General features: G+C 40.1%; 1 protein-coding gene across 1 annotated transcript in view; it reads right to left on the bottom strand.

Annotated features, from left to right (window-relative positions):
* LOC143673970 (apoptosis-stimulating of p53 protein 2-like) overlaps positions 1–23,393 on the bottom strand; it is a 44,093-nt gene extending 20,700 nt beyond the window's left edge. The window contains exon 1 of the mRNA XM_077149146.1: positions 23,096–23,393. Coding sequence (XP_077005261.1) covers positions 23,096–23,122 — 27 coding nt within the window. The 5' untranslated portion in view covers positions 23,123–23,393. The remainder of the gene's footprint in view (positions 1–23,095) is intronic.
* Between the last annotated feature and the right edge of the window lie 2,107 nt (positions 23,394–25,500).

The raw sequence follows: 25,500 nt of genomic DNA, 5'->3' as shown, positions 1-25,500 counted from the left end.
TCTTGTTTAATTGTTCCTTTTATTAGTATATAGTGTCCTTCTTTGTCTCTTTTAACTGTTTTACATTTGAAGTTTAATTTGTTGGATATTAGTATAGCCACTCCTGCTCTTTTCTGGTTGTTATTTGCATGAAATATCTTTTCCCAACCTTTCACTTTCAACCTGTATTTATCTTTGGGTCTAAGATGTGTTTCCTTTAGAAAGCATATAGAAGGATCCTGTTTTTTAATCCATTCTGCCAGTCTATATCTTTTGATTGGGGAATTCAGTCCATTAACATTTAGAGTTATTACTGTTTGAATAATATTTTCCTCTACCATTTTGCCTTTTGTATTATATATATCATATCTGACTTTCCTTCTTTCTACACTCTTCTCCATACCTCTCTCTTCTGTCTTTTCGTATCTGACTCTAGTGCTCCCTTTAGTATTTCTTGCAGAGCTGGTCTCTTGGTCACAAATTCTCTCAGTGACTTTTTCTCTGAGAATGTTTTAATTTCCCCCTCATTTTTGAAGGATAATTTTGCTGGATATAGGAGTCTTGGTTGGCAGTTTTTCTCTTTTAGTAATTTAAATATATCATCCCACTGTCTTCTAGCTTCCATGGTTTCTGCTGAGATATCTACACATAGTCTTATTGGGTTTTCCTTGTATGTGATGGATTGCTTCTCTCTCGCTGCTTTCAAGATCCTCTCTTTCTCTTTGACCTCTGACATTCTAACTAGTAAGTGTCTTGGGGAACGCCTATTTGGGTCTAATCTCTTTGGGGTGCGCTGCACTTCTTGGATCTGTAATTTTAGGTCTTTCATAAGAGTTGGGAAATTTTCAGTGATAATTTCTTCCATTAGTTTTTCTCCTCCTTTTCCCTTCTCTTCTCCTTCTGGGACACCCACAACACGTATATTTGTGCGGTTCATATTGTCCTTGAGTTTCCTGATACCCTGTTCAAATTTTTCCATTCTTTTCCGGATAGTTTCTGTTTCTTTTTGGAATTCAGATGTTCCATCCTCCAAATCACTAATTCTATCTTCTGTCTCTTTAAATCTATCATTGTAGGTATCCATTGTTTTTTCCATCTTTTCTACTTTATCCTTCACTTCCATAAGCTCTGTGATTTGTTTTTTCAGTTTTTCTATTTCTTCTTTTTGTTCAGTCCATGTCTTCTTCATGTCCTCCCTCAATTTATCGATTTCATTTTTGAAGAGGTTTTCCATTTCTGTTCGTATATTCAGCATTAGTTGTTTCAGCTCCTGTATCTCATTTGAACTATTGGTTTGTTCCTTTGACTGGGCCATATTTTCAATTTTCTGAGCGTGATCCATTATCTTCTGCTGGCGTCTGGGCATTTAGTCAGATTTCCCTGGGTGTTGGACCCCACAGGTTGAAATTTTTTTCTGTGAAATCTCTGGGTTCTGTTTTTCTTATCCTGCCCAGTAGGTGGCGCTCATGGCACACGTTTGTCTACGGGTTCCACCAGTGAAAGTTGCTGTGGGTCCTTTAACTTTGGAAAACTCTTGCCGTAGGGGAGGTTCGGTAGCCGAAGCATCTTGGAAGAGTGCTAATCGGCGCGGGGGTCTGAACGCGGGGAGGGTCGCTGGCCACCGCAGCACGGGAGAGTGCCCGACCGAATTTCCTAGTCAGCCCGGGGCGCCAAGCGTGGCGGGAGGGCGCCAGCTGCCGCAGCCCGGGAGGGTGCACTGTTCCCAGCCGGACCGGGGAGTCACGTGTTTGGAAGGGACCCCCCGGTCACCGTTCTCTGCAATCTGGGGATTTCCGACCCAACTCTCTCAGTTGGTCCTGGGGGCCTCGCGTGGTGGGGGCGTCAGCCGCCGCCGCCCAAGGGGACCGCCTGCCCAATTCTGCCAGCTTGCCTGGGAAGGAGGAAGGGAGGGACTCCGGCCACTTGTCGTCCCGCCCAGGAAAGCCCGTGCGCCTCGGCGATCTCACTGGAGCTGGTTCTCCCAGACAGTTAGCCGTTCCAGGATGGGGTACGCCATCCCTTTGATCTCCATCGTGGCTCCGGAAGCTGCTCTGTATTGTCTCCACTCCCCCAGTAGCTGTTCTGGAGGAGGAAAAGTGAGGGTGGAAAGGCTGTCGAGGCCGGTGGCGGAGGAGCCGGTGAAGGCGGAAGAGGGCACGGTGGTGGTTGGAGAGCCGCTGGAGCAGGAGGAGAAAGGGAAGGATAAGATGGCGAATGGAGCGCCGCTGGAGCAGAAGGGGGAAGAGGGAGAGGAGGGCAGGCGGGCTGGCTGGCAGGCGGGGCGTGGGCGCTGCGCGCCGGGCCGGCGGACAAAGAGGGAGAGGAGGGCGGGCGGGCTGGCTGGCAGGCGGGGCATGGGCGCCGCACGCCGGGCCGGCGGACCCATGTTTCTTGATGATGATTGTATAATGATACAGCTTTCACAATGTGACTGTGTGATTGTGAAAACCCTGTGTCTGATGCTCCTTTTATCTACCTTGTCAACAGATGAGAGGAACATATGGAATAAAAATAAATAATAGGGGGAACAAATGTTAAAATAGATTTAGTTTGAAATGCTAGTGATCAATGAAAGGGATCAGTAAGGGGTAAGGCCTGTAAATTTTTTTTTTCTGTTTGTTATATTTTTCTGTTGTCTTTTTATATCTTTTTCTGAATTGATGCTAATGTTCTGGGAAATGATCATGATGATGAATATGCAACTATGTGATGATATTGTGAATTGCTGAGTGTATGTGTTGGGAATGTTTGTGTTTCCTGCAATTTTTTTTAATTAATAAAAAATTAAAAATTAAAAAATGAATAAATTTTTTAAAAAGTTGAACTAAAAATAATTTGGTTAGAAAAAAAAATTAGGTAACAGGTTAATTTGAGTTCTCCATATTCACTGTAACTATAATGTTATATTATTGGCATAAGAATGATTCATTCGCGAAGAGGAATTATTTCAGAACAAAATTTGGAAGACTTTTCCAAGAGGAAATACAAAGAACTACCTAGGGCACTTTATGAGAATTTACTTTGTGTCAAAGACTAAAATTTACTCCTTGATTAAAAAAAATTACATGATGTTTCATAGTTAAAAAAAAAAAAAGGAACCAAGAGTATAAGATGTTCCTTGTCACAGAAAGAACATTAAACTTTGCAATAACACCTTCTGAGTTTCTATTAAAAAAGAAAGAAAAAGAAAAGAAAACCACTCAAATCCCCTATATTTTCCTAAAAGGCAAAAAGGAGTGGAGAAAAAAAAATTTGTCCTTAAAGGAAAAGGAACAATCTGTCAAATGAGTGGCATAAATCCTCTGCAGTTCTTAGAACCAGTTTTTATTCAGAGGAAACTCACCATAGAAACACCAGGTAATTATGCTAGTTGTGAGATTAGAGAAAAGGCCGTATAGTTTCTGCATTTAATAATTTCTATGTAGAGAGAGAAATATAACTATTACTTCATTTTTCGATTGTTGTACTCTTCACGAAGGAAGGACCCAGACTGCTTTCTGGTATAACCTGGAGCCTTGTCTCTTCAACTACCTAGAAAATTTATTCTTCTGCTGAACCAAAAATGCCTCTCAACATTTTGAAACAGAAAGGGGGTTGATTAAGAAATAGCAAGATCAAACAAAGTTTATTTCAATCTCTTAAACTCCCACACAAGCATTCAGCCCAAGCATGGCTTACAACAGTGGAGAGCTTTAGAAATGAGACGCAGCTTCTTCCAGTCTTTGGGGATACTCTCTCTGCCTCCTGCTTCTCTCAGTTCTGGTAAGGCTGCTCCCCGGTCACTGTGCTGGCGAGGATTGCACGCCAGCTCCAACACCACCAGTCTGCTCTACCCGAATTCACACCCTCCCGCCCTCTCCACCGTGGACTAGGCTGCCAGCCAGCCTTCAGCATTAAGTGTGCTGCTCCATTATCCCATTTGAACTGGCTTTTTCCATATCTCCAATATCAGAATGGGAGACCGCAGGGTACACTCATCTTTGAGTCCTTTCCCTCAAAGAAATACTCTTCAGCCTCCCTGATCCGTGGCCAACTTTATTACAGCTATCATAGGATCACTGTTTACAAAGGCCTCTTATCATCTCTGAACTGCTTCTCCCTCCCAGACTTTACTCTTAGGACCATCAAACTGCTTTCTGAAATCTTCATCAGTTACCATGAGTTGCATGTGACAATGTTACACATTCCAGTCAATGACTGGAAACTACTTCTATACTAAGTGTACCACTTTTCATCGTGGCATATTTTTAATAGCGGCCAATCAGTTTCTATCGGCCAAATTTGAATTATTTAAAGAAAATAATAAAATCATATTCAATGGGGTGAATGCATAATGTGATTATACTAGGAACCACTGAATGTTTAGTTAGGATGGATTGTACAGTGTGTGAACAAAACTGTTTACAAATAAACAAAAAGGTATAAGTGCTGGAGAAAATGTGGAGAGGTACCTAGTCACTGTCGGTAGGAAAGTAGAAGGGAACAGCTCCTCTGGAGGGCAAAGAGGTGGTTCCACAGGAGGCTAGGTACAGGGCTGCCATATGATCCCGCCTATGGGATGAATTATTAGGCATATACTTGGAAGAACTGAAAGCAGGGATATAACTGGACATTTGCACACTAGTGTTTATGGTGGCAGTATTCACGATTTGCAATGGATGGAGGTGACCTAAAGATACATTGACTGATGGACAGAAGGGCTAACTGCAGTGTACACATACAATGGAATATTCAACGATTGCAAGAAAGATTGAAGTTGTGAGGCATGCAACTAGGTGAGTGAACCTTGAGGACAGTTATGCTGAGTGAAATATGCCAGAAACAAATAGACAGATATTATAATGCCGCACTAATATGGACTAACTAATGTACAAACTCTGAGAATTGAATTCGAGAGCACAAATTATCAGAGAAGGCTTATTATTGTAAAGGTTCCTAGACTGTAAGCTCTTACAGCAGTCACTTCTATTCCTGAGTTGTCAGATATTTCTAAATTCTGAGATGCTGAGCTCTTTCTGTATAAACTGGTCATTAACTGGAATTTCAGGTATCTGTGTGACACCTGAGACTCAGAGCTAGGGATCTGCAGCTATGAAAGTCAGTATTATCCTAGACAGCAACTGTTTAAAAAGGTGAGAAAGATATCAGACTTTAATCAGAGATATGAATGAAGCTGATCTAACAGGATATAATGTAAATCAGACTAAATAAATACTAAAATTAACTATATTTTAAAACTTCAACTTCTGTGTGAAACCAAAGGAAGAGATATTTATTTGGTGCAAAATTTTTATCTTCTTTGGTACACTATTTAATTTAACTTGTACAATCAGTTTATTCAAACACCATATTTACACGGAACTTTGAATAGGGAGTGAAATCTTGTTGGTTTGTACAGATTAGTGTGATGCCCTGACATATCCCAGAGTAATCAGGGCAGAAGATAAAAAAAAAAAAAGTATTTGCAAGGGAGTGCAACGGTAATTCAGTGGTAGAATTCTCGCCTGTCATGCAGGAGACCCGGATTGGATTCCGGTCCATGCACTTCCCCAAAAACAAACAAGCAAACAAAATCAACAAACACACAAAAATTCAGCAAATGATGTGCAATAACAGGATACTCATGTGGAAAAATAATGAAATGTGGCCCCACCACACAGCATACAAAAGAAAAAAAAAAGTATCTGCAAAGTCCTCTTGAGGGCCTGGGGGAAAATGTGAAAATATTCAACTTCCCCACCTGGGGAAAACTAAGCATTGGGGATACCAATTTAATAGACCAAGACTTTGCTCTTGGGGCTTGCCCTTATGAAACATATTCCTGCAAAGGAGAAGCTAAGCCTACTTATAATTATGCCTAAGAGTCACCCCCAGAAAAACCTCTTCTGTTGCTCAGATGTTATCTCTCTCTTTATGAGCCAACTCCGCAGGTAAATACACTGCCCTCTCTCCTATATGGAACATGACTCCCAGGGGTGGGACACGACTTCCGGGGATGAGCAGGACCTGCCCTTCTGGGATTGGGAAAGAATTTTTGGCCAAATGAGAGAGAAATGAAACAAAATAAAGTTTCAATGGCTGAGAGATTTCAAATAAAGTTGAGAGGTCATTCTAGAGATTATTCTTAGGCATTATTTCTGATGCACTGGAATAGCTTGAGGGAAATGCCTGAAACCATAAACTGTAATCCAGTAGACGTGATTCTTGAAGATGGCTATATAACTATCTAGCTTCTATAGTGTGACTGTGATTGTGAAAGCTTTGTGGCCAACACTCCCTTTATCCAGTATATGGCCAGATGAGTAAGAAAATAAAGACAAAAGTAAATAAATAATAGAGGGAGATAGGGGGCACGGGATGTTTTGGGTGTCCTTTTCTACTTTTATTTTTATTGTTTCTGGAGTAATGAAAATGTTCAAAAATTGATTGTGATAATGAATACACAACTATAGATGATACTGTGAACCACTGACTGTACACTTTGGATGATTATATGTTAGGTGAATACATCTCAATAAAATTGCATTTAAAAAAAATTAGAGAAAACAAACATATCCACTGGATTCTTTTTGTACAATATGCACTGTTCCTCTGGTCATTACAACAAGTTAGTAAAGTCTGGACATCAACAACACATGAAGTCCCAATATCAATTTGAACAGTAATCTGTTAAAAAAAATTAAGCACACATGGAATATCCAGGCCATTTATTCAATATAATCTAGAGTACTCAATTTCTGAGATAATCAATATTCTGGAAAAATTTTTACTGCAAATATGAAATGACTACTTTAATTGAGGCAAAAATATATGGGATACTGAAAAGCAGTATTCTACCAGAAATTAGTATGCTGGTCCTAGATGTCTGGTTACATGATGATTTCATATATGTAAATGGGTAACATTTACCTCTCCAATGAGACTTACAGTAATGATATCCTACCAAAGTCAATTACTCTAAATTTCCTGGTTCTCTGTGTTCCTCTTAATCCCAACTTCTTGTTGACTTTAATATCTTTCACTTAGTCATCCATTCAGTATTTACTGATCACCTACTATGCAATCTAGGCACTCTGAATACAGTGATGTAAAAAAAAGCTTACATTCTTCTCAACAGGGAGAAGGAACTGATAATACACAAATGACTATATAAAGTGATGTGGCAGAGAATATGAAGGTGACAAGGAGAAGAGGGTTATTCAAGGTTAGGAAAGACATCTCTGGTAAAAGGGGCATTTGACCTGAGTGTGCTTGTTTGAAGCTATTATGTACCCCAGAAAAGCCATGTCCTTTAATCCTCATTCAATATTGTTGGGTAGATTTTTTATTGTTTCCACAGAGATGTGAACCACCCAATTGTGGGTGGTTAACTTTTGATTAGATGATTTCCACGGAGATGTGCCTCCACCCATTCAAGGTGGGTGGCTTACCGGAACCCTTTAAAAGGGAACATTTTGGAAAAAGCTTTAGAGCCATAAGAGCCACCAGAACCAACAGAGCCAGACAGAGCCCCAAGGAAGTACTGAAGAGAAAGCTAGCAGATATCACCATGTCCCTTTCCAGACGAGAGAGAAACCCAGAACGTCATTGGCCTTCCTGAACCAAGGTATATCACTATTCCGGCAGCTTGCAAACAGAACACTGAGGCTGAAGGGGCCAGACACTTGAACATCCTAGGGAACATTATCCCTACAAAGAACTGGAGAAAATGAGTTTGGTCTGTTCCATGACCAGAAAGAAGGTCGATGTATCAGGAATATAGACACAGATGAAGGAGGGCAAAGAGAGGGTACCCCGGAGCTTGTTCACAGAGACTTGTAGGTCAAGAATAGGATGTGTAGGCTTTATTTTTTTTATAAAAATTACATTAAAAAATATTCACTGGATTTTTTTTTACAATATGCACTATTCCTTAGTCATCTGAGGAGTAGTTCTCAAAGAGTAGTCCCCAGACCAACAGCATCAGTATCACCTGGGAATTTATCAGAAATACAAAGTCTCAGGCCCTATCCCAAAGCTCCTGAATCAAAAACCCTTGCAGTAACTAAGCTTACTTTTCAGAAACCTAAAACCTTCAGATGGTTCCTAAGCCAGATATATCCTGAAACCCAGAGGTTCCCAGTCTCTCCAAAAACATCAACCAGTTTCATCCCCTTATCCCATATTGTCAACATCGTTTCAACATGAAAAAAGTTAGAATGGGTGTGTGGGTTTAAAAGGATGTATGTCCCCTAGAAAAGACATGTTTTAATCTAAATCCCATTTCATTAAAGGCAGAATAATCCCTACTCAATACTGCATGTTTGAAACTAATCAGATCATCTCCCTGAAGATGTGATTTAATCAAGAGTGGTTGTTAAACTGGATTAGGTGACGACATGTCTCCACCCATTTGGGTGGGTCTTGATAAGTTTCTGGAGTTCTATAAAAGAGGAAACATTTTGGAGAATGGGAGATTCAGAGAGAACAGAGAAGAACGACATAGCCATGAGAAGGAGAGACCCCACAAGCCAGTGACCTTTGGAGATGAAGAAGGAAAATGCCTCCCAGGGAGCTTCATGAAACAGGAAGCCAGGAGAGAAAACTAGCAGATGACGCCATGCTCACCATGTGCCCTTCCAGCCAAGAGAGAAGCCCTGACTGTGTTCGCCGTGTGCCTTCTCACTTTAGAGATAAACCCTGAACTTCATCGGCCTTCTTGAACCAAGGTATCTTTCCCTGGAGGCCTTTGATTGGACGTTTCTATAGACTTCTTTTAATTGGGACATTTTCTCAGCCTTAGAACTGTAAACTAGCAATTTATTAAATTTCCCTTTTTAAAAGCCATTCTGTTTCTGGTATATTGCATTCTGGCAGCTAGTAAACTAGAACAACGGGCAAGGCCAAACATCCTTAAAGACTGGGAGACAGATCAAAAGTGGAGGAGTTGTAACAGAGAAGACACAAATGAGTATGAGAGCTGAATCATTATATTGAAATTTGTTTTTAGTCTCCAGTGTCTTACAGCAACTAGAAGGAAAAAGCTGAAATCATAGAACTGTAATCCATATCAAACTCTGAAATCTATAACTACTTGTTAAAACGTACTTTGAAATTTATTGCTTTTCTGTATATATGTTATCTTTAACAACAAAAAATGTTTAAAAGGAAACCTTGCAGTGGGCCCCAGCAATCACAGTCAAGTTTGAGAACTGCATCAGAGTTATAAACAGGGAAGTAAGATCAAACTAGAATTCTGAGTAATTTGATGAAAACACTGTGCAGCTTTAGATGTTTCACTAACAGATTATAGCAGCATATATAAATTGTATAGTATATATTAACCATAATGTAACAAGTTAACCAAAAATTATCAAAACATCACCAATCCACAGATACTGGTACTTAATTTTTGCATATTTTGAATTTCAGAGAATCTCCATTCAGTTATAAGAAATATTAAAACCTAAAGTTTATTTTAAATTATCTACCCCAGAGTTACAGCCTCAAATCACTAAACTGGAAATGTAAAAAAAAAACGCACTTTTCCTCCCTTCTCTCCCTACAGTAGCTTATCTGCTCCCCACATTGTGTTCCTTAGTGTTGAAGTCATTCTTTTCCTTCTAGAATAATTTAAAGACTATAAAACATCTTCATCAGAAATAGAAAAACCAATAAGCAAATTTATCTGGAAGGGCAGTGCACCCCAAACTGCTAAAAGTATCTTGAGGAAAAAAAAACGAAGCTGAAGGTCTCACGCTGCCGGACTTTAAGGCATATTATGAAGCCACAGTGGTCAAAACAGCATGGTATTGGCATAAAGATAGATATATCGACCAATGGAATCGAATAGAGTGCTCAGATATAGACCCTCTCATCTATGGACATTTGATCTTTGATAAGGCAGTTAAGCCAACTCACCTGGGACAGAACAGTCTCTTCAATAAATGGTGCCTAGAGAACTGGATATCCATATGCAAAAGAATGAAAGAAGACCCGTATCTCACACCTTATACAAAAGTTAACTCAAAATGGATCAAAGATCTAAACATTAGGTCTAAGACCATAAAACAGTTAGAGGAAAATGTAGGGAGATATCTTATGAATCTTACAACTGGAAGCTGTTTTATGGACCTTAAACCTAAAGCAAGAGCACTGAAGAAAGAAATAAATAAATGGGAGCTCCTCAAAATTAAACACTTTTGTCCATCAAAGAACTTCATCAAGAAAGTAGAAAGACAGCCTATACAATGGGAGACAATATTTGGAAATGACATATCAGATAAAGGTCTAGTATCCAGAATTTATAAAGAGATTGTTCAACTCAACAACAAAAAGACAGCCAACCCAATTACAAAATGGGAAAAAGACTTGAACAGACACCTACCAGAAGAGGAAATATGGATGGCCAAGAGGCACATGAAGAGATGCTCAATGTCCCTGGCCATTAGAGAAATGCAAATCAAAACCACAATGAGATCTCATCTCACACCCACCAGAATGGCCATTATCAACAAAACAGAAAATGACAAGTGCTGGAGAGGATGCGGAGAAAGAGGCACACTTATCCACTGTTGGTGGGAATGTCAAAGGGTGCAACCACTGTGGAAGGCAGTTTGGCGGTTCCTCAAAAAGCTGAATATAGAATTGCCATACGACCCAGCAATACCATTGCTGGGTATCTACTCAAAGGACTTAAGGGCAAAGACACAAACGGACATTTGCACACCAATGTTTATAGCAGCGTTATTTATAATTGCAAAGAGATGGAAACAGCCAAAATGTCCATCAACAGAAGAGTGGCTAAACAAACTGTGGTATATACATACGATGGAATATTATGCAGCTTTAAGACAGGATAAACTTATGAAGCATGTAATAACATGGATGAACCTAGAGAACATTATGCTGAGTGAGTCTAGCCAAAAACTAAAGGACAAATACTGTATGGTCCCACTGATGTGAACGGACATTCGAGAATAAACTTGGAATATGTCATTGGTAACAGAGTCCAGCAGGAGGTAGAAACAGGGTAAGATAATGGGTAATTGGAGCTGAAGAGATACAGACTGTGCAACAGGACTAGATACAAAAACTCAAAAATGGACAATACAATAATACCTAATTGTAAAGTAATCATGTTAAAACACTGAATGAAGCTGCATCTGAGCTATAGGTTTTGTTTGTTTTTTGCTTTTTGTTTTTTTGTTTGTTTTTTGTTTTTTGTTTGTTTGTTTGTTTACTATTATTATTATTACTTTTATTTCTTTTCTCTATATTAACATTCTATATCTTTATCTGGTGTGTCGCTAGTTCTTCTAAACCGATGCAAATGTACTAAGAAACAATGATCATGCATCTATGTGATGATGTTAAGAATTACTGATTGCATATGTAGAATGGTATGATTTCTAAATGTTGGGTTAATTTCTTTTTTTTCCCACTAATTAATAAAATAAATAAATAAATAAAAACATCTTCAATTCTCACTCCCACCCATCCCCACCCCAGCCAGATGAAAACTTTCTCTGTGCCTCTCTGACAACTACTCACACTGTATTTGTTTATATTCCTTTCTAACTGTCTTATCTATAAATTACTTTGAACAGAGGTTTTAGAACTTCTTCACGGTTTTTCTTCTCCATCACATCCAACCCTTCAAAAGTGTTAGCTCAGTACCTTCCACACAGCACAACTGCAATGCATATTTGTTCAACTGAACTAATACTGTGATTCGGAGATTCAAAGTTCCACAGAAGATGGGAAAGTTAACAGAAGACTAGAACATGACAAAATAGGTTCACTTTATGAGGCGACAAAATAGGTTCACTTTATGAGGCATCAAAATATGTTTATACATAAACATGTGGTTTAACTTTAAAGTGAGCTTTCTCAGAGCCAAACAACATCTCAAATGAAAACAAAGCATTCTGCTCATTTTGGGTTCACCTTTCTCTTCTTTACAATTATGCTTGAAGTTTATTTTAAATAGGTTTCAAATTCTGAAAACACACTCCAAAGCAATTCACCCGAGACTACACCGCTTTCAATATCTATCATAAACAAATGTCAAATAAAGTAAAAGAAATAAAGGAACACATTTAGTTAAATTCCTTTCTCCTCCTTTTGAGCCACTCTATTAAGTCTAACACTGGTATGTCTTCTTCTAAAATAAGGCTGTTGAGTTGTGTGCATGTGTTTTACAAAGATACTGTTTCATATTTCACTCTTTTTTACTTTTACTCACTATGTACTACATACTTATGTTCCATCAACAATGATATGAGTACAACCAATCCATGGGTTCTAGTTCTTTCTTTCTGACCTTGCACTTTGCTAGGAAGTGTTCCTCCATTTTCAGGAGTGCCGCTCCCCTGTAAAGTTTTTAAGAAAGCTCATAAGCCAATAATGAACTTAGATTTCAGTGGGCGAAATCTATCCTCACAAAACAAAACCAAAACTACAAATATTCATTTATGCGCCAAAAAAAAATATTTACTAATCCCTACAATGCCAAACTCTGTGCTAAATGCTCAGACCACAAAGATGTAAAGGTATGGGCCACACCCTCAAAGAGCTTACAAAACCATGCAGAGGCACTGCAAACAATTTCAATGCAATGTGGGAACTTCCTTATGGTACAGAGGAGATAAAGAGAGAATAGTTAAATAAAAAAAAAAAAAAAAAAAAACACATCTAATCCACCTCGAGGAATGAAAAAGAGCTCCACAGAAGTACTACTGAATTGAAACTGAAAGGCGAGTAAAACAAGCAGGAAGAAGCCCATCTAGGCAGAGAAACATCACGTGTAAACACACAGAGGTTTAAGAAAACCTGGCACGTCATAACTATAATCCTGGAAATGCTGAAACGTGAAGGTGGGAGTAAAGACTGCCCAAACAAGAAGGGAAGTCCAATTCTCAACCCCTGAGCCACAAGGCCCCAGAGATGCCAAGGTAGATGGACACCTATGTGTGTCCTAGGTAGCGAGTTCGAGATATGAGCAGAGAGAAAGGGCACCCAGGCACCCATCGTCCATCGTGTGCCAGGATGCATTCCAGCTAGAGATGTCCTGGCTCTGTAGCAAGAACCAGAACAGAGAGCGTAACATGTGGGAAGTAAACAGACATCGTGACTGTTAAAAAAAAAAGTTTTTGTGCTACCGAAACTTTCAATATATAAAACAGATTTTATACACACACACACATATGCTGTCATGGCAAAGTCGAATGGCACACAACAGCTCATGGAGAGCAGTATAAATAGTACACACAGCAGAATCTGCTATGAGCAAGAGGAATGAAATGTGACATCAAGCCCCCAACTGGTCCTGCTGCAGATTCCCCAAGGAGCACACATGAGTGAAGTCCTGAAAGTAAACAGATCTTCCCAAACTACAACACAATTCCACAGGAAGGCCAAATGGCTAGCTGGGTGGATGCTCTTCCACATGGCCCTGTCCTGCCAATTACAAAGTACTCACACTATTATTCTACCAGAACTGGTGCCGTGCTGTAAATGCTGGTTTGTTTGATGTTTTGAGTCTTTTGATCACTTCCACTGTCCAGTTAAAAATTCTGGACTGAATGCGCATCACTGACACAAAAAGACTGAATTTCATTGAGCTAGATAAAATGAAACTTTATATCTGACTAAACCTTTTATATTTCATGCTCTAGGTAACAGAATTCAGTCTTCAGGAATTCTGGAGAGGGAAGAGATGGATTTTATGTTGCAGAAAGACTGAGATGGAACAGTATGTTGAATGGATTAAAGGGGCAAAGAACAGTAAAGATAAGAAAAATAAATAAGGAGAGGATTACAACAGTTCAGACAAGAAAGGATAAAGGAGAACAAAAGCACCAGGGACTGGGGAGGAGGATCTGCAAGACATGACAATTAAACAGCTATGAAAAGTGGTTCACAGTGTACACTACTGTAGAAGTAGACATGCTATCATTGACCCTTACTAGAATATTGGCAGATGTCACTCATGGTAACTGCCGAAGATCTCAAAAAGCAGTTAAATGGCCCCAAGACTAAACTCCAGGAGAGAGAATCAGTTCAGAAGTGATAACAGGCCTTTGCAAACAATGATCCCAAGATAGCTGAATAAAGTTGGCACAGATCATCAGGGAGGCTGAAAAGTGTTTCTTTAAGGGAAAGAACTCAAAGATGAGTGGCTGTGGCTGCTGAGGGAGGCAAGACAGAAAGGCCTAGCTCTCTGGCTACAGAAGGCAACAAGCAAAACCAACCACAGAAAGATCTTATCTAATCTACCTTTAAAATAAAAGTATTAACCAAAGTAACCTTCCTTTTCAGGAAATCAACAAATTACAAAAAAAATACCTACATATAACAAACTAGCTAGTAGTTATCTAGAGCTTGTGGACATGCAGAAAAACAAGGGCATGAGAAAACAGTTTCCAGAATTAAAGTGAGTTCTGATTTGAATTCCCTTGATCAATACTTTATACCCAATTTTGTTAGTAAAATGAAGATACCACCAATAAATAATAATAATAGATCAAAAAACTTCTAGGTGGAAGCAGTAGAAGCTCACAGGGCCATACGGTACATGTGGTCAAAAATATGGTTTCTTTAAAGCATTTTTAAGGTTTTGGCTCTCTTGAGAAATCTAACGCGCCCTACTCAGTTTTCTGTTGTTTTGTTTTTGGTTTCTTTTGGGGGTGGGGGTTGTATATTGTGTGGTGGGGTCACATTTCATTTCTTTTCCATGTGAGTATCCCAATATTGCACCATCATTTTTGTTGAATTTTTTGTTTGTTTCTATTTCGTTGTTTGGGAAGTGAATGGGCTGGCAACCTACTCAGTTTAAGGAACCAAAACTGATAACATACAAATATTATTCTCTTTAATCCCACGGGAAGGAGTTTGTCCGCAGGGAATCATCCACTATTCCTGCCCTGGTCTTTTCCCAACCCTGCATGGGTCTTACAGTTTCTTCTCTCACCCGTGGGGCTTCCAAATGTCACTAAAGCAACTCACAAACGGTTGACTGAATTTACATTTTTCACACTTTCAGCTGGGCCCTCAGTGTTCTCAAAGAGCCCTTTTATTCCTTTTAGGTGACTTCCCCATAGTAGGTGTCCTAAGAGTTTCCCATTCTCCACACCTTTCCTGATTCCTCCACACTGGCACCCCTGTGGTTCATTCTCCACATAGCAACAGAGCCATCTTTCTAATCAAGCAGATGATGGCATTTATACAGCTGAAAACTCTCCCAGAGGATTCTAGATCTCTTCCTATCCCACTTAAACCCTTTACCCTGGCCTGCGAAAGCCAGCATGCTGCCAATTCTCTTCATCTCCTGCCATTCCCGGCCCCACCCCACCCCTCGTTAAGCTCTATCCTCATGGACCTTCAGGCTGTGCCATCAGTCCCTAGGATTTCTACCCATCTGAAACTCTCCCTCCACCTGCCACTCCTCTTCCTTTTTTTATACCAGACCTGTTTTCTAATCCTAGGTTTATTCAGTACAATTCATTCATTCTACACGACAAAGTACAAACACAACATTATCTAAAATGCTTCAAAATTACAAAACTCAAAACAGAAACTTTATGGTACTGACTGTACAATAAAAGCCAAAAAAAGCAAAAAAGCAATGTACACTTTGCAAAGATAACCTGCAAGACCCAGGGCCGACAGCTGCAACAGGTGGCCACGGTGACCCTGCCGAGCTGGCTCTCAGGCTGCTCGCCCATTTCAGGGAAAGGGAGGTGTCCTCCACCTGCAACTCTTCATAACACCAGCTCCTTCTTCTCATTTAGATCTCTGCTGAAATGTCACTTCCTTGACCTATCTAAACAGCCATCCTAGTCACACTGCCCTACTTAAACCCTAATTAAAGTTGATGATTTTCTTTTTGTTTATTTTTTTTTCTCCCCCATCAAATCTCTCACTAAGCTCCATAAAAGGTAAACTCTCTGAAAACCCATCTTATTCTCTTGTTTTCACTGCACTTAGAACTGTACCTGGTATATACATGTTTCCTAAATATCTGTCGAACAAATGTTGTCCAAAAAAGGCCATCTAGAAACAATCACCAGTTAACGAAAAAGAATGAAGAGCAATAATTTAATGTGATTTCATTAAAAATCAGTCCCTAATTTATTTCTGATAAATTCACCTGACTAAGCTGAATCACTATTCCTTACTACACAGGCAGCCTTGATACACCAAGTGGAGACCCTGCCACTCTCACCCCCATGTCAACCACCACCACAGTGGGCATTCCTTCAAGAGTCACTGATGCACCATTCAAGCAGCTTGAAGTGGCTGCTGAATGACGATGGCAATTACAACAGCAGACATTATTTCCCTATCACAGCATCTCCCAAACGTGAACATTTTACTGCTGGGCCTTCCATTCCTACGTCATCACCTTCAGGCCTTATTCAAGGCTAGCATCAAAAGAAAGAGTATTATCAAATGCCCCTGCGCTGGTTTCAAACTGAAAAACCATGTTCTTTAATCCTCATTCGATTTTGCTGGGTGAGATCTTTTTTACTAAGTTGTTTCCATGGAGATGTGATCCACCCATTGTGGGTGGGGCCTCTCAATTAAGCGGTTTCCATGGAGAGATGTCTCCACCTATTCAAGGCAGGGTTGCTTACTAGAAGTGTCCTTTAAGACGGAAACCTTTTTGGAAAAAGCTTGAAAGCCCACCTTTGGAGATGCAGAAGGAAAACACCCCTCAGGAATCCTTACAAAACAAGAAGTCAGGAGAAAAAGCTAGCGGACATCGACATGTACCTTCCCAGCTGACATAGCTGTCCAGAAGTTAAAGACCCCAGCTGATGTCAGCCACAAGCCTTCCCAGCCGAGGTGTTCTGGACAGCCTTTCCTAAGTGAAGGCAACCTCTTGTTGGTGTCTTAATCTGGACATTTTCACCGTCTTAGAATTGTAAACTTGCAACTTGATAAGTTTCCTTTTTAAAAGCTGTTCCATTTCTGGTATGTTACATTCCAGCAGGTTTAACGAACTACTACAGTCCCTGATACAAAACCTAATTATTACAAACCTTCTTTATTCCTGCAGATGTGGAAGATCTGAGATCATTGTGGTCATAGTAGAGGTAGGAAAAAGTCACTGGGATGTTTCATTTGCAGGGGGTGAGGTAATCACCTCCATTATTCAAAATTTGATTAGAGAACCTTTACCAATCTTATCATTCACTTGGCATTTAAATATGGAAGGGTTTCAATTTTTCCCTTCCTACTTAAAAGTGATTATAGTTATACTCTGAAAATCAACATCTGAAGTTATCGTTTAAAGTGGCCAAAAGAAGACCATATGAGCACTGTTTGTTCTTCTTGTATATAAAAATATTCTGTTCTAGTTTGCTAGCTGCCGGATGCAACATACCAGAGATGGATTGGCTTTTACTAAAAGGGGATTTATTTTGTTAGTTCTTCAGAGGAAAGGCAGCTAACTTTCCACTGAGGTTCTTTCTTATGCGGAAGGCACAGGATGGTCTCTACTGGTCTTCTCTCCAGGCCTCCGGGTTCCAACAACTTTCCCTGGGGTGACTTCTTTCTGCATCTCCAAAGGCCTGGGCTGAGCTGCGAGTGCTGAGATGAGGTATGCTGAGCTGCTTGGGCCGTGCTACATTGAGCTCTCTCATTTAAGCACCAGCCAATTAAGTCAAACATCATTCACTGCAGTAGGCACGCCTCCTAGCTGACTGAAGATGTAATCAGCAACAGATGAGGTTCACGTACCATCGGCTCATGTCCACAGGAACAGAACTAGGTGCCTTCACCTGGCCAAGTTGACAACTGAATCTAACCACCACATATTCTAATACAGGTATTTTCCATATTCAACAGAGCCAAGTGTTTACACTCAGACCTGGTTCAAATCTCCTTTCTGCTGAGTGACCAGGAGCAAATTATTTAAACCCTTTGAGTTTCAAATTTCTTATCTGTTGAATGAGAATGGAAAGAACCATATCATAAGGTAATAACAGGATTAGACAGGATGACCAACCCTAAATCCCTTTACACAGTATGAGGCTCCAAGTAGGGGCTCCCAAGAGAGACTCCTTCAGCTTCCCTGGAAAGGAAGTTAGAGTGCAGGGCATTCAACCCCACAGGTTTACATATAAGCTGATCAATCAACTGCGGAAGATCAGTAAATTCTCTTAACCACTTTTTAATTATTACTTCTAGTATTTTAAACCGTTATTCTATCATAGTTATTCATTATAGTGTTTTTTTTTTAACAAGTTTTCAACACTTGTGCCTTACGGGGATTTAGGGTTGAAACATTCGAAATTTAAATAAAGTAGCACTAAGTTATAAATCTGTTTCTAGAAAAACAATTGAAGTATGCATTTCAAAAGTGAAAGTTCAGCAATTTCATGGCCAAATGAACACTTTCAATGACAATAGGGTTCTAGTATCATTTGAATAAAATATTTATTTCAGTAACTTTTATGTAGAAAACATCTAAAAATGACCACAATTGCTGAATCTGCAAAACTACTGTTCCTGCACATCATCTAATAATGTTTAGAATTTGCATTTATTTGATAAAACAATTTTCTTTTGATACGACAGTATGCAAAATGTTTTAGAATCACTGTCTCTTAATACTTAGTACTTCTAAATGTTCTTCTTCTAATGACTAAAACTCCTTGGCTCTCCCCAATAAGCTACAGAATATTAAATCTCATCTACTACTCCAACATAAGGATACATTTCATACACATTCAAGTCAACTATGTTTCCTTTCTCAATTACATCAGCTTGAAGGAAAATATTAGGTTCAGTACCTAGCATACCATTAAAAAAAAGTATTTAAATAATGTCTGACTTGATTAAGTGTCACGAGCAGAAAAGTACACTCTGGATTCCTAAACTCTTATAACCACTCTCCTTATTCTTTGAGAATTCACAATTGTTTGTAGAGAAGGGTGGGAGAGATTTATAATACACAACAGCAAATCACACCAACACACTTTGGTATTTGAGCTGAAGAGAGGTTGAACAACACATGAGCAAAGATTTTTTTACGGAGTGTCACACAACGTGGTAGATTACCAAAACAGATGGAGGTGAATAGTATTCCTTAAAAGTTCCAGAAAAGAAAGGTTTGGTTTGGTTTTCACTGGTTGCTGATGGGGTCGGTGGGGAAGGGGTAGCATAGAGGGAGGAAATTTTTCTTTCTAGAAGCAGTGTATGAATAAATGACCCTCAATGTCCCTTCCAGATAAATACATTCCCTTTTTTGTTGTTTGTTTAAAGTAAACAGGTGTATATTTATCCTAAGTTTCTTTTAAAAGTCTCAAACTGGTTTCTCTGAAACAGGTACCAATACAAAAAAATTTAAAAGCCTTTCAATTTTTAATTACTCTAAAATCACAAGGCAACAAACCTATCTACAACACATAAAATGTGAGATCTTTTGCACTTTTTTTAAATAGATGATCTGTTTAACAGCCTCTGAGAAAAGCTATAGAAAGGATCTACCCTAAATTTTATTCTGGAATAAAAACAGATCTAAGCTAACTTGCTATAACAACAAGAAGGAATGGTATAATGAGTCCAATGTTCCAAACGTGCAACTTGAAGGGTTCTTTAATTTCAAAATACAAGTTCAATTTGGAAAATATGTGCAAATAAAACCAGACTTTTACATGAAAAAAATGAGTATTTAGGCAGACCATAAGCTGTCAGTAGGCAGAGATGAGTAGGCAGAGATGCCCAGTTACCTTTAGAAATACATAAAGCCTGCTGACGAGGTCTCAGACTTCTAAAAGAGATACTGTCATACCCCAGTTTTTGTCCTAGACTCCCAAAACCAGAAGCCCAAACAATCAGGTATTATTTTACAGCATCGTGGAACAACTGGAAATTATAGTACCTCTACAGCACCAAAAGACAAAACGTCATAAATTTAAAAGAAAGCATGGTCAGTTCAACTTTAGCTTAAATAAGCTATTATTTTCTTGACAATATTACCTGTATAAAGCCTATATGATGACATTAGGTTAAATAGAGTGCTAAATTTATCAGAAAACTCATTCTCCAGGACATCTGAGAGAAACAGACCTTTACTATTTCATTTTAAAAGTGTGAATGTAAACAAAAAGCTGAAAATACACAATTCAAGTGTAAAGTTATTGTGTTTTACTCTGTCAAACTGACTGCATGGTCAATATAGTAGCGCTATCAGGCACATGTGGCTATTTAAGTTTAGTTAAAATTAAATGAAAACATTCTAAGATTCAGTTTCTCAGTCCCACAACCAAATTTCAAATGCAGTGGGCACATGCGACTGTCCACACGCTGGACAGCATAGTTATACAACACTTCCATAAAAGTTGAACATAAATGCCAAATGTGGACTTCTCTTAAGAGACGCAGGCAAATTCAAGCCCTCTGGCCTTTCAAATGTCCCTGCAAAATACTGCCGGTGTGTTTTTGTGAGTAGGGCATTTTTAAATTTACCAATTCAGTAGTAGGTACAAACAGAAATTGTTATAAAATCGTATCTGAAAAAAGCAGTGAATGCTTGTAGAGTTAGCTAAAAAGCGCTTTCATAAAATACATTTCTGTGTAAATATAACACTTCACAAAATTAAAGCAATGAATAAAAGATGTCTGATATAATTTTTAAATAGTGGGAAATTTTTGTTTTTAATAATTACTTCCTTATATTTGATAATCAAATACCCTGAAAGTGGCTCACTAAAAGCCACACTTAAGTTGCAAATGATGCTTCTTTAATGAAGAAAAATAAAAAGGAGTCAGGTGTGAAAGATTAATCAGTTTCTCCTCATTAGTCTGTAGAAATATCATCGAACCAAAGACCCTAACCATTTTTGAAATGAGTGCAATTAGCACACCCACTTCTGCAGTACCCTATCATTACCTCTATTGTGATTCCCAGCACTTGCCTACTTATTTTTAGTTACCCTCCTAAAACGCATCTTTCACTTCTGGATTTGGGCCTAATTATCACTTCATGTTCCACATGAAAGAAAAATCACTTGATTATCATTTGGTGGGAAAACACATGAACGCAATTTATTTGCACACTTTTAATATAATGCAGTTTAAATAACAAGCTATTAGCTTTAGAATGCCTTTAAAAGCAAATCAAGGCAATTCTCTACATTCTGAGACTATTCATTTTTTTCATATTAAAAATAGCTCACTTCCTGACGAATTCATTAGAATATTTTAAAGTAACAAAATACAACAAAACCTCGTTCGTATTGGAGTAAAACTCCAAGCACATTAAAAGTTAACACTGTGAACCATATTTAAGAAAACAGTTTTATTTTCAAGTGCCCAAAATTTTACAGAATAAAGACTGATATAACATGAGGTTAGTATATAGAAAATTGCTTCATATTTTTATGTGTTACAAGTGTAAGAATCTCTAGTTTAACCAAATTCAGGAGAAGCTCTTATCTATTACCTATTCCAAATTAGGCACTATACTAATTTCTTCATAAACAATAACTCTAATACTCACAACCAGCTTAAGAAGTAGGCACTATTATCATCCCCATTTTAAAGATGATGAAAACCCAGAGACAAATTATTAATTTTAAAAAGAAAAGCTCATAGTCACAATGGCTGAGCAAATACTGAAGAATCTGTGTGGCTTCAAAATTGGTGCACATGCCACCACACCACACTGTGAGTCGATATTAAGATTCTACTCATATCAGACAATCAGACAAACCAAACGACTAAATTAAATTTAGTCTCAAGAGTTGCATAACTTTTTATAAATTAGTATGCAGTTAGGAGAAGGAAAACTTTCACAAGTTTTAAGAAATCCAAAGGATACCTTGATCCTTTGAAAACTGATCTAAGGGAGAAAACATACTGCAACAACCTGATCTCTTTCTATTTTCTTAGGAAAACTCCACAAACTACCTGCGAAATTTGTTTCAAGACAAGAAAATGTGTAGCCCAACAAAAAGTATAATAAGTAAAATATTGGGACATTCATATCACAAACCTGACTCCTATCTAGGTATTAAACTAAAATAAAATGCACATTATTAACATTTTCAAATACCTTAAATCCTACCAGGACAAAACATCCCAAACTATCTAAGCTCATTTTCCAACTCAGATTGATTGCACAGTATGTGAAAGTTCAGGAGGCCCTCCGACCATACAAGGGGACCGGAAAACAGCATATTATTCTCTGCATCTGTGACTGCAAATTAATGAAAAGTTGTCATCACTCTATTCCATAGGTTGTACAAAAGTAAAATAACACTGTTTGCTTGTACAAATAAGCCACAGGAAAACGTCATATGACTGCAAATGACCCTGCTTCAGTAGGCAAGGAGCAAGGACAATTTCGCTGTCTAAAGTCCCGAAGTCGCTGCAACCCTCCAGATTCCGGGATAGTTAAAGACAGGAATTTCAAAACTGTCTCAAACGTGCTGTGCACCTGTGGCCTGGTGCCCATGTCAAAAGCCTGTGAACTCAGAAAAACGTCACTAATCTTCCTAAAAGGTCTTGCTAAGCAAAATATGAGAACCAGAGAGAGCTAGGCACATTTTACTACGGTCTTAAACTTCTGAAGTTTCATGTTCTAAAACTAGTTTCTGGAAAGAGACAGTAACTTTGCTGCTATTGCAGACATCAAGACGGAAATTCAATAATAAAAAAAAAAAAGCAAGGGTACACTTTTCAGTATGCATATTTCACTGCAATAAAAACCTTAAAAAATAATAATAATAAGACAAAGCAAAGAGTAAGGCTCCCGATTCCCCTCCTGACCTCCAAGAACTGCAAAAAGTCAGGCCCGGGTTAGAGATGAAAAAAGTTAAGTGAAAAGAAAAGTTAAGCACCACCAGCCGGATGCTCAGCTCACTTCAGAAAAGGTGCTGGTACCTCCCTCTCAGAAAAGGTCTCCCCGCTGCCCTCCGCGGGCGGTCGGGGCACGAGCCCGGAGGACAGAGCCTCAGCCCCGCGAAACCCTACAGAACCGCCGCCGCCCCTCCGAGGTCCAGAGCGCATCCGCCCTCGCGGCGCTGCACAGGCCCCCGACCCGCCTAGCCCCGGACCGGCACCAACGCGACCAGACCCCGCTCGGGATCCCGACACTTCCGGGCCCCGCGCGACTGCTTACCGGCATCATCTTGGATCCGAACCGCATCGAAGCGGATGGCCAGACGGCAGCACCGAACCGAGCAGAGGCGACTCGAAAGGGGGTCGCGGAGGGGGAGGGGATCGGGAGCGAGGCCGCCCGGGGGGCAGCCGACCTGTTGCGAGGCGGCGGAGATGGTGAGCGGCGCGCGGGGGCGCAGGGCCCCTTCCCGCGGGCTGGGGCGCCACCGAGCCCCGGCCGAACCCCCGGCCGAACCCCCCCGACACTGCTTTGTCTCCTCGGCGCTGGCAACCGCTCCGGCTCCCTCCTCCGCTCCGAAACCAACTAATCCCGAGCCTGGCCCCGGCGGAGCCCGCGCCGGCCCCGCCCCCAGCGCGCTGAGCCCCTTCCGCGGCGCGCGAGGCGGGCCTGGGGGAAGGGAGAGCGCGCGCCAGGGAGGCGCGCGGGCCCGCGGGCGGGGAGGAGGTCGGGGGCGCGCCTGGGGCAGCGGGCGCCCGGCGACCTTTTTCTTTACCTTTCGGCAGAAGTGCCATCGGGGACGCGCAGCCGAGCGACGCGAGCGCGCGCCTCCTGGCGGAACTGGGGGACGGTGAGGCGGCGCCTCAGCACAAGGCGATCCTAACGCAAGACGCGGAACTGGCGCGAGGGCTGCCGTCGCCACGTCTGCCATTTCAAATTGTGCTAGGGACGGGGCGCTTCTCCTTGGGAAACGTGGGCCTGAGATGCGGCGCGCCGCGGCCACGACGGAGCTCCCTGGGGGCCGCGAAGGCCTGGTCGATCCCAGCAAAATGGAGATTCGTAGTGTTGGGTCAGGGCGCAAACACATTCCCAAAGTTCTCTTGAACTACTTTAAAATTCATGTGTTACTTACTATAATATTTTTTTAATGTATTAAAATGTGTTAAGCAGGTTTCTGAGGAGCTCCGTATTAGCAACTCGGTAATGTTCTGGGATTCACCTCTGCAGGGTGCTGGCGACACCCTGACAACAGTCTCTGATTTGTCCTCTTTGTAGAGAGGGAAACGGAAGCCTAGGACGATGCAGTGGCTGGCTTTCAAAGAGCAGCAGAGCCGTTTCAAGCACCCTCTGCCACCTTCCAGGGAGACTGAAACTCCAGGAATCCCTAACTCCACGGAGCTTTATTTCTAGTAAATTATTTTTGCAAGCTCATTCAGAATCACTATTCTCTGTTTTTATGCATGATTCTAAATGTTAATTAGACGAAAGCACCTGGGTTTATCTATCTTCAAGGATGGACGGTATTTTGTTAGTTGAACATATCTCCATAATGCACCATCCGACTATATTTATCTGGAAATATTAAACAATGGTAAATTCAATTAGAATTAGAAGTTCTCAAAAAATCTAGTGTAAAGTCTATTTCTTTTTAGGAGGATTATCCTGAGTTAAGTAGTGAGATTTCATACCCTCATTTATTCAATAAGCCTTTATTAAATACCTACCATGTGCGGAGTATTCTTCTAAGTGCTGAGGATGCATTAAGGAGTAAGGTTTGCAATAAGCTGGGCAACAGGTGAAAGTGTCTTGGGTAAGGGCAGTGAACACTGGATGTGGTGAAAAGTAGTAAGATTCTGGATGTGTTTTGAAGGCCAAGCCCACAGAATTTCATGACAGATTAGGTGTAGACTCTAATGAGTCAAGGATATCTCCAAGGATTTTGTCCTGAAGAATGGAAATTGTCACCAGCTGAAATAGAAAAGGCCATGGGCAGAACAAGTTGCAGGAAGAGGAGATAATTTAGAAAATGTTAACTCAGAATCTTAATTAAAATAAGTGAAATAATAATCCTGAAATTAATCACATTTGTGGAAAGCATGAATCCTTTTTTAACAACCTGCACCTCACAAATGGACTATTTTGCATACACACACACCACCACCACCACCCCTGAGGGGGGAAAAAACCTACCTCATATTCCACTGGCTTTCATTATTTTCTTCCATATAAAGATCTCAGAAACAATTTAAGATATCATGACCCACAGTCATCTAGAAAAAGAATCCCAAATATTGGTCATCAAACCTCTAGTTCCCAACAATGTAAAAACCTCTTGTTACCACCTGAAAACTATAGTTGTATATAATAGTAAATTTTATTTAGTATGAGCCTTGGAAGCCCTCATTAATAAAATGATTACAATGGAAAAAGAAGCAAAGAGAGAATAGGAATAAGATGGTCCAGTTTATTTCTTTACCAACTGTTTTCACAAATGCCCTGCCCAAGGGGAGGGAGGAAAAAGGACAGCAGCTGGCAAATTATCCTGAAACTCACTTTCAGCCAATTGAGAATTCCCTGCTGCCAAATAGCAGGTATGTTTATATTGAGTTGTTTTTTCTTTTCCTTTTTTTTTAAGTCATAGAAGAATGAAACCAAAGAACCTTGTCTATGTTTTGGTTTCATTCCCT

Source organism: Tamandua tetradactyla, chromosome 2 (genome assembly GCF_023851605.1).
Source record: "Tamandua tetradactyla isolate mTamTet1 chromosome 2, mTamTet1.pri, whole genome shotgun sequence".
NCBI lineage: Eukaryota > Metazoa > Chordata > Mammalia > Pilosa > Myrmecophagidae > Tamandua > Tamandua tetradactyla.
Note: the sequence above shows the minus strand (reverse complement) of the source record. Positions and strands in the feature narration are given on the sequence as shown.